Source organism: Nelumbo nucifera, chromosome 7, assembly GCF_055504915.1.
Source record: "Nelumbo nucifera cultivar China Antique chromosome 7, China Antique-T2T, whole genome shotgun sequence".
Classification (NCBI taxonomy): Eukaryota; Viridiplantae; Streptophyta; class Magnoliopsida; order Proteales; family Nelumbonaceae; genus Nelumbo; species Nelumbo nucifera.
In genome coordinates this window covers 44,368,411-44,384,271 of record NC_142655.1, presented here as the reverse complement: position 1 = coordinate 44,384,271, position 15,861 = coordinate 44,368,411, and the positions used below count along the sequence as shown (strand labels likewise).

The following is a 15,861-nucleotide window of genomic DNA, read 5'->3' as shown; positions in this document are numbered from 1 at the left end:
TGCAATCTGGGGCTCTCTGCGAATTGGGCTTCTCTACAAATTTTTAGAGACTTCGGGCCCGATTTTGACCTCGACGCTGTCCGAATCTATCAAAATTAAAAACATGAAAGTTGTAGATCTTTTCCTTATCTTTTCAATGCATCTTGAATCATCTCAATCGGAGTCTGGATGGGAGAGTTATGCCCAAATTACCACTTGGTAAAAAAACTGTGCAAAATTACCCAAATTACCTCGGTGCCCTCAGCAAGAAGATAGATGAGATGCAGATAGCAGCCATGCATGTTCAGACCGTAGCTTGTGAATGGTGTGGGGGAGGTCATATCAGCACTGAATGTCAAGTTGGAAATCAATTCGTGCAATCCCCCAAGTAGGTATATTTTGTTGGTAATCTGCAAAGGCAGCATGGCAATCAGTACCCTCGTGTATTTAATCCTGGATGGAGGAACCACCCGAATCAGTCTTGGCAAAATCAAAATGCGGTGAAACCCTTTCCCCAAAATTTCAATCAGCTGGAAAAGAAATCTAATCTAGAGGAGCTGATGACCAAGCTCATAGCATGTGTAGAAATGAGATTTCAGAACCAAGAAGCATCGATCAAGAACTTGGAGACTCAAGTGGGGCAGTTGGCACAAATGATATCTTCTAGAGTCCAAGGTGCTTTACCCAGTAACACCGAGGCAAATCCAAGAGAACAGGTGCAGGCCATTACCTTGAAGAGTGGTAAGGAGCTGCAAGAGGTAGAGAAGAAAGCAAAGGAAGAAGGCAAGGTGAGCGCAACCCTAGAAACCGAAAAGAAGGAGAAAGAGCAATCTGATTCAAAGAAAGAGAAAAGTCAACAGCTGCAAATACCATTTCCGAATAGGCTAAATCAACACAAATTGGAAAAGGAATTCGGTAAGTTTCTTGAAATTTTTAAAAGTTTACATATTAACATTCCTTTTGCTGATGCTTTAGCCCAGATGCCACACTATGCAAAGTTCCTAAAGGAGATATTGGCAAACAAAAGGAAACTGGGAGACATGGCTACAGTTGCATTGAATGAAGAATGTTCAGCAATCCTCCTCAACAAGTTGCCTCAGAAACTGAAAGATCCAGGGAGTTTTACTATTCCTTTCACTATAGGCAGTTTGAAAATTAATAAGGCATTGTGTGATTTAGGAGCTAATATAAATTTGATACCATATTCGGTTTTTAAGAAATTAGGGTTAAGTGAACCCCGACCCACTAGAGTTGCATTGCAATTAGTTGATAGGTCCATCAAGCATCCTAGGGGAATCATAGAAGATGTACTTGTTAAAGTTGATAAATTCATTTTTCCTGTGGATTTCATAGTGTTAGACATGCAAGAGGACGTTGATGTCCCTCTTATCCTATGACGACCTTTCCTAGCTATGGGGAAGGCAATGATTGATGTCCAACAAGGGCAACTCAGCCTTAGGATTCAAGATGAGGAAGTAACTTTTAAAATGTCTGATGCTATGAAGCATGCATCTTCTAGTGATGATTCATGTTATATGATAGATGTCATTGATGGTGCAGTTGGTGGATGCTTTCAGGTCAACGGTCAGCGCCTCAAACCACATATAGCGGATGGAGCATTGCCTACCCCGCCAACTGTATACCTAGATGTTCATTGATCCCACTATATTGTTGAGCTTCACACAGGAAACAAGCGCTTATTGGGAGGCAACCCAATGCTGGTAAGTAGTTTCTTTTCTTGTTAATTGTTCTTTTTCTGCTTTTCTTTTTCGGTATTATTCAGTTTTTTTTTAGTTTTGTAGATTGTTGCTCTCTCTTAATGTTTATCATTCTCTCCTCCTAGTTTCTCTTGATCTTAGCAGCTAGAGGGTCCAATCGAAGGAGTCATTCTAGATTTCAGAATGCTCTTCAGGGAAGTTCTCTAAACCCCTTTTATTGTTTGATGATGCTCTTCAAGGAACTGCCCTCATTGTTGAATTCATCTTTACATTCTATCACTATGAACATTGAGGGCAATGTTCATGTTAAGTGTGGGGGAGGTCGTAGTTATGCACCTCAATCACCCCAATACATACATGCATTGATAGGCCAAATAAACTGAAATTTCTTCAAGATTATTGTTGTTTATAAGGTGAATTAAAAGAGGGAATACAATGAGTTGAAGGAAATCATTGTAAGCGCTAAAGTTTGTTCTTGTGATTTATCCAACTTTATCATAATACATGAGGTTAAGGAAACCGAATAAGACTTTCATCATGACCAGCACTAACTCTATCCATGTGTATAGAGTTATTGACTGAAATTTGAATGAAACTCGAGCAATTAGTGCACATCATGACTGCTAATGCATGAATTTCAACAATTGCAAAAAGAAAAAAAAAGAGAAGAGAAGAAAGGGACAAAGTCCAAATGACTCCGCTATCATGTACTGAATAGTAAAACTAGCGGTTTATGATATGAGTTTAGTCCCAACTCAACTATTCCAAGATGAATAGTAAAACTAGCAACTTGGAATATGAGTAGTGTTATCTGCCTCCAGCCTGTGACCCGTGTGAGATGGAGTATAAAATGCACTCACACCAAAGAAAAAAAAGAAAGAAAAGAATTCGGTGACGGCTGAGGTTCAAAGGGACAAAATATGGTTGAATATTCAATTAGGTGCATTGATAGATTTGAGACCAAGCTCGAAGTGATGGTTAATAATGGCGGTCAAGGAGCTGCTATACATATTGAACGGAAGTGAGTGCTGGATCATGAAATCTCATGTTCTCCCCTTCCTTTGCTCTTATGTATGTGGTAACATTGGCTAATCATGGGGATGAATCAGAGTGCTTATGTAGGATTTTTGATCATTTAATGCATTCTCATCCTAAAAGTCATTCGACAGATGGAAATAATCTGGGGGATGATCAGTTTATGGGCAAGATCTTTGCTCGAGGATGAACAAAAGCTAAGTGTGGGGGGATTTGATGAGAATGAAAATTATCATAATTTTATCCCTTAATATTTAGTCTTTTATACTTATTTAGTGCCTAAATGGACTCATTATTCTTATATTTTGATTTAGGACACGAAAGGAGGTGTTAAGTAAAAAACAAGGCTAATCGGGTAATTCTGGACAGTTTCGGCACCGTGTCGTAATTCTAAACATCAAGAAACCCTAATCGAATCTAGGTTACCAAATTGCAGAATCAAAGAAGAAGACAACCTAAGCGTTATGCATCAACCTACAATCTCCTCTTCTATTCACATTCAACAGCCTTTCCCCCTCCTCTAGCAGTTCTTCTTCTCTGTTTGTCTTCAAGGGTCTGAACCCTAATTTTTGTCCATTCCCGGATGAAAACTTGCAAGCTAAGGAATGGCTCCAGCACGTCAGCATTGCGGTTGCAGATAATTTGGCCCAATGTTGACATCAATTCAGTCCGTATCTATCAAAACTCAAAACATGAAAGTTGTAGAAAATTTCATTATCTTTCCAACTCATATTGAATCTCTCTTTTCTTTCTTTCTTTTATGCGAACCATGATGGATTTTGATTTTAATTCTAATATGTAATTAGTATTTTAAGCAGATCCGATTGATTCTGATTTATTCTTGGGATTCTTGATTAGGGTTTTTGATTTATAGAATAATCTTGGCCGAATTGTTCTTGTATCTTGGATTACTTGAATTGCTTGAGAAAGAGTTTAGGTAATCAGATCATCTAATCAAGAAAATGAACTGAATGCATCTTAGAGGTAATTCGCATGGTTCGTTTGGCAATCATTCATATCTAAATTGATGACCTGCGAATTCTTTGTTCTTAATGCATCTATGGTGATTAAATTTCTGATAGAGATATAGGAATTGTTGCTCATAGATAGGGTGGGCTGCACTCAAGAGAGGTTGCTCATAAAATTAGGATTTTGCCAATCCAATACTGAATTCACTTCGGTTGGACTGCTTAAAGATTTAATTGCTGAACTGGTTCTGCTAGTTTCTTGCATGCAGTAATTCTTCTTATCAGTAAAGGTGTTCTGATCGAAACTACTTAGGGTAGTTTGCTAATTAGGAGTTAGGTTTTTTCTTTGTTTAATATTTTGGTTTATTAGATAACATACGGTTGATTCAATACTAGTAGTTGTTGGATCAATCCTCATGGAAACGATACTATACTCATCATTATATTACTTGATTGGCTAGTGCACTTGCTTGTGTAATCTATATGCATCAGTTTGAAAGGTTGACAAGGAAATAACATGTAAAGTAAGATACTTACCACCATGCAATAGCTGGCAGCCCAGCCTTTGAGCTAGCTTGTAGGCATGTCAGCCCATTCCGCGACCTCAGCAGGAAAAATGACATACTTGCTCTTGAGCAGTCCGAGCCGAGGGGTCATTATGCTTTCTTTGGGGGACTCAGGCTCGGGTGCGGAAGTGCTCTCCGGCTCATGAGGTTGAACACCTTCCTCCTGGTCTTCATCCAGATCCACTATGGGGGGTTGAGGACGGACCTCTTCCTCAGGGAGCTCGGTAGAGATCGACTCCGGAGCAAGGACTTCGGATGGGGCGGGGACAGAAGGATCGGCCTCCCGGTGAGACTTCTTCGAAGCCTTCCTCTTCTTCCCTCTCTAAAAGCTCTTGAGAAGGTTCTTTGCATCCACCTCTGGCATGGTAACTGCAAGAGTAAAAGAAGAGGTTAGCCGCGAACTAAAAAAAACCTTAAAATAAAAACCGAGGTGGAGACCTACCAGGAGGGTTCAGTCCAGATCGCACAATCTTCTCCTCGGCCAGGAAATTTTTCATCTCCAAGCCGAGGTCTCTCCAAGAGTTGATAACTGCCCTAGTCTCCGCATCTAAGCTCACCCCAGGATCCTTGATAGCCACCCTCTAGTGAGTTGGAAAAGACCATCCCTCAGGATTTCGGACAAGGAAATACCTCGTCTTCCAAGCTGGAACCTTGTTCGGGCTACTGAATAGGATTTTAAACCCTGGCCAAGGAGAGATGTAGTAACTTTGCTTGATGTCCCCGCGCAGACAAGCGGAATTCTTTTTGATCGAACAGATCGAACTGAAGACGTCTAGGGACAGAGGTCGATTGTACTCATGGAACAGGGAAATGGGTACCTACTATGTTCCGGATAGAGTTCGAGTGTAGTTGGTCGATGGTGATATTAAAAAACATGACTATCTCTATAATGAAGGGGTGGAGCGGGAAGCACAGCCTGGCAGCGAGCTACTCCTCAAAAACCATGAGCTCATATGGATCGTGAGCCCAATGATACTAACCTAGAGGAACAATAAAGACTAAGCTATCAGGAAAATGATAGCGAGCTACTAAATACATTAACCTATTCGAAGTCAAGGTAGAAGGACCGAAGTCGTCCGGATCCTGACCCCGAGAAGAAGTTGGGAACTCCGTTCTGGAGGTCGGTCCCTCCTCTTGAGCCTCGGGCTCCCCAGGCCGAGATGGCTCAACTTCAGGTACAGAAGTTTCATCAAGCCCCGTGAAGTTGCATCAAGGCTTGGAAGCTATTGAGGTGGTTAATTTGGTCAATTATGGTGTTGTAGGATTCCAGGAAGGGGGCCTTGATGTCTTTTGGTCATGGGGCCGGGAGGGTCTCAGTCGCCAATGGTAAAGTGTGGGATATAGGTGGTGCCGATGAGGTGGTGATCTGTCTTAGTTCTTTTCTTTCTTCCTCCTTATGGCATGGCGTGTGCGTCTGCGATGCCTCATCCTGGATCCCTCGGTGGAACTGTTAACCACGGATGTCGTAGCTCAACTCGACTCCATAGTGGGGATCTGGCTCTGATCCTCATGAAAGCAAGGCAAATCTGGTAGCTGGTTCTAGTTTTGGTCACCAAGCTGCTAATTTTGGTTACATTTTGCCCAACGACCTGGTGTTGCTGCTACAGTTGTTGTTATTGTTGTTGTTGTTGCATCCTAGCCATTGCTGCAAAATGACTCTCCTATGTTCGCATCTACAGGTCTATCCCATAGACAAACTTCACCAACTTGTGAAACTAGCGACCGTCAATACCAACAAGAACAATAGAGGGCTCAACTAGTGGGAGAGGTACGCTCATGGCGGGAAAAGGGAGGTTCAAGCCTTGAATGGCCGAGATGCTAGGTAGGGTCAGGGGAATAGTGAACTGCACGATGGTAATGGTGGGGACCTTAGTGTGCATCACGGGCTGGTCCTGCCCCCCTGTGATTGCACCATTAACACGTACGTTGTTAGCGGGGTTGTTGCCGAAAGATGCCATTAGTTGTTACTAGGGATGTGATGTGAATTGGCCTTTGTGTAGTGTTCTCATAGACAGTGCCAATTGATGTTCCGTGATCTAGTGCTCCTTGCTGGTAGACAGCTCAGACAGCAGTCTGATGAGGGCACTTGGTCAAGCTATCAAAAATAGTGTCAGAGTATCTAGGTTGCTATACCCAGGGTGGGCACTCCGATGCTTAAGTTAGCGAACTGGTGAATAGCTTAGGAAGCAAGAAAGCAAGTAGACTTTTAGAGCTAAATCGCGCATGCCTTTTTCGAGGAGAGAGACACCTCTATATAGGCTAGTTGTTGTAAGCTCCATGAAGCGCATCTGAGATCTCTGGCTCATCTAATTCGGAAGCAGTTTCACATTTGTAGGTGGACTCCGCATAAGAAGGAAGTCCTTATCCGATCGCACCCGAAGCGAGAAGGGGCGATAGTTAGCTTCGTCGATGTGGTGTCGTGATCTTGGGAAGGTTGGAAGCGGCAGCTCGCTCTATGAGGAGGTCTTTCATTGCGTCACACAAGCCACTAGCCAAATCTTTACTAGGTCGATGGAGGTAGGTCACCACTGACACCCACCTAACATGTTCGGTCTTTTTTTTATCCGACCTACCGATGTAGGGTCGAGTATCTACTAAACTGGAAAAGGTAGGTTTCCTTAGACGCTGACATGACATCGACCAATCTACTCGTAGTCCGACCTGTCGAGGTGGGGCCGAGGAGTCTGTGATGGATGCGAGGTGTCTTTCATTCTGCCGAAGCTTGCTTACATGGAGTTGAATTGTCATCTAACGATCTCATGGAGCCACATGTCATTGTGCCACTAGAGGACCAAATCACCCTTCATCAAACATCATGGATGAAATTAGGTATCATAGGGCTTTTAGGCGTTCTAAGTTTATTGTTGTGATCTGATCAAGCATTTGATTTGTGGATAATGTTAGAAATATGGATTGTTTTTCGATGAGGAGTGTTTAGCATGTTCTGATGGATACAATAGTGTTTCATGCTTTATAGATAGTGGGTAAGAGGTAAAAAGTGGGGCTTGAGCAAAAGTTCGATACTAACAATTAGTAGAATTTATTTGTGAAAAATAAAAATACTTTAAGTACAAGATTTAATAAGAGTAAACAAGATTAAACACTTTAAATACAAGAGTGAATGAGAGGGAATTGAATGAAATAAAAGTAGTACTTCAAATTACATTTTTTGTCCTTATAGAGGATCCAAATTCTACTGTAAAGGTATTTTTGTTAAGAAAGTGTCCACAAAACCCATTTATTTAAAATATGCTAGATATACTACTTTGAAAAGTACAAATACCCTCAAGAATATTTTTGGAATGTTTTGAGGACAAAACTTACCCCTCTATATTTAAATTTATTGATAAAAATGAGGGCAAATAGGGTTGTTGGTTATTGATATTGAATGAGTTGAAAAGAGGTAATTTTATGATATTCAATGCATTCAACTCTCTCTCATTAAATTCAACATTTAAGGTATTAATTTGCATTCACCTTCATTAAATCATATATGTAAGGCTTTTTTGTTTTTTCTCACTATTAAATTCTATAATTAAATCCATACATAATAAATTAATAATTTGAATAACATAAAAACTTATACTTTTAATATCTATCGGGAAAAAAAAGTGTTTTCATCTAGGTGGTGATAAGAAATTAAACCATTTGGGTCAAATGGGCCAATCCATGTTGCCACAATTAAATAATAAAATTCAAAAATATATAAAATGCTAAAAATATAGAAATTAAAAAAATGGGAATGTTTTTAACATCATATATTTGACATATTAATCAATATTCAGAATGATAAACAATGTTTTAAAAACTGACCTAGAGGTTGACCCACTTTTGCCTTCGGGTCACAAGTCATCGGTTCGACTATCAAGGTCAAATGAGTAAAACCACTTTTCGTCAACACTATATATGTGTGCATGTAAAAATACATATTTTATCAATAAATAGTATAATTGTGTTTTACATATATTTTATAATTATGTTTTACAACATATAATATATGTATTATGTTACATTTATTTATGTTTTTTAATGCAGAATTTTATTTTTTTATTTATAGAAAATAGTAAAATTTTAATTTGGGGTCAAAAAAGGGGTTTTTTCGCAAAAATAGCAAGGCAAGGCGCCTAAGGCCCTTGCAACGTATATATCTTAAAAGGTTACTTAAAATAATAAAAACGATAACCCTAATCAGACATCGGAGTGCAAAGTTATGGCTTCCAAAAGTTTGTACATAATTAAGTGTGCAACCTATAACCTGGTTATTGGGTCGAACGGGGCAATGGTTGAAACACCCAGGTTAAATGGTATTTAACTAAAATGGAGAGTTTCAACAGAACCAAACCCAAGATCAAGGCCGAGTGATGATTCGAACTCTTAAATCAGCTAGGTCAACAATAGGTTGAAAACATTGATGATAAATAGGAAATGTTTTTTATTAATGATGGAAATGGAATGTAAATTTTAAAACCAATTGAAAGTAAAACTATTTTCCTATTATCTCTCATTAAATCTCACATATAATGTATATTCTCTTATTAAATCCTATATTTAAGATATATTTTTCTCATTATTAAATTCTACTAATTAAATCCACAACATTAATTTTAATAATATAAAAAATAAATATTTTAAAAATAATTTGAAAACAAAACCATTTTCTTCCCTCTTACTGGTGGATAAGCAATTCAACTATTTGGGGTCAAATGCATTAATAAATAATGCCATAATTAAATAATAAAAATAAAATAAATAAAATATATTATACAAAAAGTAAAAAGAATTGGGCACATAACTAATATTGTATATCCATTATACTGAACAAAAATGAGTATCAAATGCAAGAAGTATTTTTATAAATGATGAAAATGGAATGTCAAAATTGAAACCAACTTAGAAATGAAAAGATGTCATAGTTAAATAATAAAATTTTTAAAAATAGAAAATACAAAGAATCACAAAAATAAATATTATACATAAGATATAATGTTATATATTTATAAAAAATAAAATATTGGATACATCTATAATATTGAACAAAAATAAATATTATACATAAGATATAATTTTATCAATAATGGAAATATAATACAAAATTTAATGTCAACCTAGAAATCAAACTTTTTTTTTGGGTCGTGGGTTAGTGGTTTGGGTCAAATAGATTAATTGATGATATGATAGTTAAATAATAAATATTTAAAAAGTAATAAAAAAGTATAAGTAATCAAAAGAATATATAAAAAAACTATATATTAATTATGCCAAACAAAAATTAAGTGTGATAAATAAAAAATATTTATATAATATAGATGGAATATATAATTTAAAATTGATCTAAAAGTAAAGCTATTTTCTTATCTAAATGATGGGCCAATGATCCAACTTTTCAAAGAAATTCATGATGTCATAGTTGAATAATAAATATTTAAAGAAATCAAACACAAAAAATAAAAGAAGTGCAAAGTTTTGTCAAAGACATTTCAAAGCATTTCTAATGTTACATAATCATCATATTAAATAAAAATAATTGTTAAATAAAACTATTTTTATTTAAGACAGAAATAAAACACAAAATTTAGTAGTAGTAGTAGTAGTAGTAACAACAACAACAACAACAACAACAACAACAATAATAATAATAATAATAATAATAATAATAATTGTAAATGTAATTTAAATTTTTGCACATGCACATTTTGTACAAGTATTTAAGTTTATTTTTAGTCATATTGTTACTTTTATTAATTTTCAATTTATATCTTAACTATGATATATTTAAAATTCAAGTAAATTAATATGACAAAAATCATACTTGCAAAATATAAATTAATACATTAAATATAGGACTTAGGGAATAAAATAAACTTAAAGTAATAGTGCACGGTTACAGTTTTTACCATCATGATAAAGAGGAACCAAATTCAAAAAATATGGGTACTTTACATCCAAGAAAAGCCTATAAGCCTTGGGGAGTTATTCCCACATATTATAGTATTGTAGATGGTTGAGATACCTACACTTTTCAATTATCATATTGGGATAGAAGATTGGACAATTAGATTGGTTGAGTTGAACAAATCTTTGAGCATTTTTTTCACTCAAACAACCTTGTTGCAAAAAACCATTAATTTGGCCAACAAACAAATATCCTTATTGGTTGAACTACTAACCTCTTTGACTAGGTCAACGAGCCATGGATAATGACATTAGTTTTTGTTTTATTTTATTTTTTGTGTTTTAACCATTTTCCTGACTAAAAAAAATAATTCTCAATGTTTACAAAGTTTTATTGATGAATATATGACAATAAAGATATTTTCAAGTTTTTACAATGTTTTCTGTATATTTATTTTTAACTATTTAATTTATACATGACATTAGAAGTTGACTTATTTGTTTAACACCAACTTAATTGGTTACCACTTACGGTAGATTGGTTTTCAATTTTTCCCATGTCATGTCTATCCGAGCATCATACACTAGAAACTACTTTACTGTCATCAAAATATGACTAGGGATGGCAATTTTCCCCATTTCCCCGATCCCCGTGGGGTCCGCCCCGAATGGGGCCGGGAAGGGGATGATTTCCCCCCCATAGGGACGGGGATGGAGAAATTTTCATCCCCATTAGCGGGGACGGGGAGAACACTCCTTGCCCCGTGGGATTCCCACTAATATATATTTATATATGTATGCACATGTTATATATGTATATATGTACATATGTACACATACATCTATATATTAATATTTTTAAAAATATGTTTGAATCTTTTCTAATAAGATTGTAAATTTTAATTATTTTATTTTTATTTTTTAAATAAAATAAAAAACAAAAATAAAATAATTAACATTATAAAAAATCATGAGGAATGGAGATCCCCGTGGGGATGGGGATGGGGATTTTCACGAGGACGGGGATAGGGAGAGGCTCCCCGTCCTCGCCCCACCGCGTTGCCATTCCTAAATATGACACCTTAGAATAAGGTACATAATCATGGGCGAAGTTTAGGGCAGTCAATGGGCTTCAATATTCAATTCAAAATCCTATTCAATATTATTTTGTGTTTGGAATTTCATATTCACAACATAATTAGGGGTGATTATTTCCGACCCGACTAGGCCAACATTAGCCCAGAAATTTTAGGACCGGGTTTGGGCAAACTTCATGCTCAACCCGACCTGTATTCTTCATATTTTAAGTATATACTTAAATATTGTATTATATTATGTATAAAATAAATGTATTATAAAATGACACATATAATATATATATATATATATTATATAATAATATACTGTGTGAGTTATACTATTTATTTTTCGTTTTTTCTAAATGACATAAGATTAAAATTCTAATAAATACAACTATTAAACCGATTAAGTGAGGCACATCTGACGTGGAAATTCAACGAAATATTGAAGAATTTAGAAACTGATTGTCTTGATTTATCCAAAGGAAATTCCTTGCTAAAATTAAAGTTCATATTTCAAAATTCTACTTACGACAAAATTAGTCAATATATCTTTTTCTATTTTATGGCAAATGGCCCAAATCAAAATCCATACGTATCTATCCAATATCAAAGATGCTTGGATAAAAATAATTGAAAAATAGTAACTCTCAGTCACTCGTACGTGGACTCTTAATTTGATGCTCTCACTTTGTTCTGATCTAGAATCAAGGATCCACCTTATTAGCTCTATATAAATACAGGCCTCGCGTTAAGAGAATAACTCACTCAACAGAACTTGTCTTGGCAACATAAACACAAACATCAAACATGACGGTTCCTTCAAAATATGTGATTGAATTGCTTTTGCTTCTCCTCTTTCCCTTGTCATCGTCCATGTGTATGGCCGATTTCCACTCTGATACAGGTGTTCTGTTTTGCCCCAACCACATGAAAGTTTCTCCTGATGGTCGACAAGTTGATCTCGTGATGGATCAGTCCTGTGGTTCTGGCTTTCAGTCCAACAAGGCATTCATCTTTGGAAAATTTGACATTCGAATGAAGCTCATCACTGGGATGTCTGCTGGCACTGTTACTACATTCTATGTACAGCTTCTCATCTTTAAACTCTTAAGACTATGTTGGGTTTGATAGAAAATAAGAGATACAGAGAAAGGCATCAAATTCTTCAAGAACTCGGCCAAATTCCGAATGTTTTCTTTTTTTGCTGGTGATAATAAACAAATAAATAACTGTCTCTTTTCTTTTGCCTATTGTATAGCTCAATTCAACTCTGGGCAAATGGCACGACGAGATCGACTTTGAATTCTTGGGCCACATTGGCGCCACTCACTACATTCTGCAGACCAATATCTTCACAAAGAACGTGGGTTCCAGGGAGCAAAGAATTCATCTCTGGTTCAACCCGACTGCTGACTTCCACAATTACTCAATCTTATGGAACCCCCATCAAATAATGTAAGTAAACTTTTTGTGTACAGATTATATTATATAGAAGAAATGTAATAAAGTGATCACTGATCGACTTGACATTTGTTTTGAAGATTTTACGTCGACAACGTACCCATTAGAGTCTTCAGAACTGGAGCAACGGGAGTTCCTTATCCAAGCCAGCAGCCCATGACAGTCTACGGTAGTCTCTGGGATGGAAGTAATTGGGCCACTGAGGGTGGGAAAATCAAAGTAGATTGGAGTAAAGCTCCCTTTGTAGCCTCTTATCGCGACTACAACGTTGATGCCTGCGTGTGGTCTGGGCATGGTCAATCAACACGGTGCACCAACCCTAGCCTGCCATGGATGAGCCATACACTTGATGCAGGCGAACTGAAGCAGTTGGAGTGGGTTCGGAAGAATTACCTGATTTATGACTACTGCACTGATCCTACGGGGACCAAGCCTGAGTGCTCTGTTTAGCTTTGTGGCATACATATGTATATATATTTACAATATCTTAATTAGCAGTGTATACCAGGAAGAACTATAGATAGGTTTTGGATAGATATATTTGGTTTTACGTAATTGAAACTTTGGAATAAGGGATGGAATATGAAATTATGAAGAGATTTGAATGGAATTGGTTTAATATAATTTCGTCTTTTTGGTAATAGAATTAATATAATTTCGTCAACCTATCATTAGAATGTTTTCAAAGATATTCCAGATTGGCCGGAGGCAAAATCATGCATACTGGGATGGGTTACCTATCACGAGTGAATATGACGACAATGTTCAGAACAGATGGGGCAAAGATGGGATCACAGTGGACACCGGTGTCTTCACCAGCCCTGTATGTACAATTTTGTGTCCAGTTTATCGGGACTATAAAGACAATGTTTGATTGCATTGCAATTTTATTTGCACTAATACAAATGCTTCTGAGTGCCAATGCAAAAAATGCAAATTCTGTTTAATTTTATTTTAAGTTTTACTTTATTCTGATGCGTCTCTCTTGTCAAATAAACAAAAAAAAAATGTTGGGCCTGGTTTGTCATTGGTACGGTCCATTTAATGTTTGGTGTGAGGAAAATTTCTTAATTAGGAATTTGAGAAATTCATTAAAGATATTTCCGTCTTTAGCTCAACATTTTGCTTCTCTCTTATTTTATATTAAACCAAACACAGATTTAGCAAGGGATTTGGTTTGGATAAGACAAGATTATGAGTTTCTAAAATCTTTCAATATTTGTTGAATTCCCACGTTGGATGTGCTAGGGTTAGTCGGCTCTCTATTTATTAGAATTTTAATTATCTCGTTTCTAAAAGTGAAAGTAGCAGAAATGATTTTATTATTTTATGATTCCTTATTATAATAAAATTTTGAGAGGAAGAAGCAGATAATTGTGGTTGTTTATTTAGATTTAAATATGCAAATTTTATAATGACAACGTTATATCCACCAATTCTTGAGTTCCAAAAAAATGGTAAATTAATTGCTGAAACCTCCCCTGAAGTTTGTTAATTGCAATCACTTCCAATGAACTTTCAAATATACTCCCTCTGTTAGGAAGATCTTCCAGTAGTCTAAATGGCTAAAAGATGTAACTAGTTCTTTTTTTTTTTGTCTTTAAAAATCAAACTGTTTAATAAGTATCATAGTCTACCATGATTATAAAGGCATTAAATGAATGTTTTTGGTGAAGAAAGAAAGGAAGCTTTTCTAGCTTTTGCCCTTTTTGGGCTTCTATGAACTTTTCAGGGCATAAGTCTTTTATGCTTTCTTGTCTTTCATTGCCAAGTAGAGAAAGACCAAATTTTGGTCTTCCAAGGTTTGAAAATCCAAAAAGACTACATAGAAAGACTTGCTAAACAACTCCCAAGTTCTCTCTAAATATAAATCATTAACCCAAACTCTTCCAATATTTCTTTTCTAAAATTGATTTATTTCCATATTTATCCTTCGTATCAATCCATTCATATCATAAAGTTTGTATTGTTTTTTTATTCTGTACAACCAGCCTCAATTGTATCTGTATGGGTATTTTGAACATTTTTATACTTTTTTTTAGTGGATCCTAACAGAACAGAAGGGTCTACTTACACCTGTGTCATCAAATTTAAAGGAGGTGATTGCAATTACCAAACTTTAAAGAAAATTTTAGCAATAATCCAAAATTTTATTAGGCTTTTCAGCAATTTACCTAAATTTGTTTAACTGGAACTGACAAATCATAATTAACCACGTCAACTTCATAATTACATAAGCTATCCTGACATGGCATATCATGATTAGTGTGCAGTATATCTTGTCCGATAGAAGATTCTCACAACTGAATTAAACTTAAGAGCTGCAAATGGATTGAATTGATCAGAAATAAGTAGATCCAAGTCTCAAAGCCTATCTAAAACAGGCTTGGAGCTTACATAGAAGGAGATAGTTGGTGTGATTCAAATCTCTAGCGGATAGAGAAGCCATTGTGAATGGGGGTCCTTGGAGTTTCAACGAGGACCTTCTTATTCTTGAGAGGTGTGAAGCCAATAAGGTTCCAGGTTTGCAAGGGTACGTATTTCTATGGATGTTTATAATCCATTGCTTCCTGCTGTCCCTTTTACATTACATAACAATGAAACAATCTCAGTTACAGTAAAATATGAGAGGTTGCCAAGGTTTTGCCAGGTGGCAGGATGGGTCATACCTTCGCATCATGTTCACTTCGGTACGACATGCATGGAGGAACACATTGCAAACGCTTCAGATCCGGAGTTCATAGAGAAGATGAAGCAGATGCTAATTCTAAAAGTGAAGGATCGAATGGAAGGAACTCTGGCAATAGGTCCTCGGGAATTCCGACTTCTAGTCCGTCCGTGGTACCGCCTCCAGCGGTCGTAAATGAAACGGCTTCAGATCTCCACCCCTAGATTCCAAGCAATTCAGTAAAAACGGTTACGGAAAACTTGGTGCATGGGCAAATGATCAGTAAGGGTCCTATTAGTGGTTCCGAAACGCAAGATGGACTGAGCAAAGAGGATGGCCACTTTCAAGGACAGGATAATCGCACTAAGTTAATGTATATATCCAACAGTTCCTGTTGGATTTTATTAAATCCAATGAGTTTGATTGGTCAATTATATGAGAAATTGCACCTGCATACTTGATTGAAAAATCAGTTTTTCTCTTACAAAAACC

The 15,861-nt window shown here is 36.4% G+C and overlaps 2 protein-coding genes across 2 annotated transcripts; both read left to right on the top strand.

Annotated features, from left to right (window-relative positions):
* The first annotated feature begins 566 nt into the window (after positions 1-566).
* Positions 567-1,376, top strand: LOC104589722 (uncharacterized). The gene is made up of 2 exons (XM_088892293.1): positions 567-894; positions 955-1,376. Exons 1-2 carry the CDS (start codon positions 567-569, stop codon positions 1,374-1,376), a joined length of 750 nt encoding a protein of 249 aa, XP_088748419.1.
* Positions 1,377-12,023: 10,647 nt separating this feature from the next.
* On the top strand, positions 12,024-13,257 carry LOC104589721 (xyloglucan endotransglucosylase protein 7-like). Its single transcript, XM_010248129.2, has 3 exons — positions 12,024-12,323; positions 12,499-12,695; positions 12,782-13,257. Exons 1-3 carry the CDS (start codon positions 12,048-12,050, stop codon positions 13,149-13,151), a joined length of 843 nt encoding a protein of 280 aa, XP_010246431.1. The 5' UTR covers positions 12,024-12,047; the 3' UTR covers positions 13,152-13,257.
* The last annotated feature ends 2,604 nt before the right edge of the window (positions 13,258-15,861 follow it).

What these genes read in the sequence shown, in the direction of transcription:
- LOC104589721 (XM_010248129.2), top strand. Translation starts at nt 12,048, where the DNA reads ATGACGGTTCCTTCAAAATATGTGATTGAATTGCTTTTGCTTCTCCTC. An exon ending in GCACTGTTACTACATTCTAT is followed by an intron (nt 12,324 to 12,498) that starts GTACAGCTTCTC and finishes CCTATTGTATAG; the next exon opens with CTCAATTCAACTCTGGGCAA. An exon ending in TGGAACCCCCATCAAATAAT is followed by an intron (nt 12,696 to 12,781) that starts GTAAGTAAACTT and finishes TTTGTTTTGAAG; the next exon opens with ATTTTACGTCGACAACGTAC.
- LOC104589722 (XM_088892293.1), top strand. Translation starts at nt 567, where the DNA reads ATGAGATTTCAGAACCAAGAAGCATCGATCAAGAACTTGGAGACTCAA. An exon ending in CAAATTGGAAAAGGAATTCG is followed by an intron (nt 895 to 954) that starts GTAAGTTTCTTG and finishes CTGATGCTTTAG; the next exon opens with CCCAGATGCCACACTATGCA.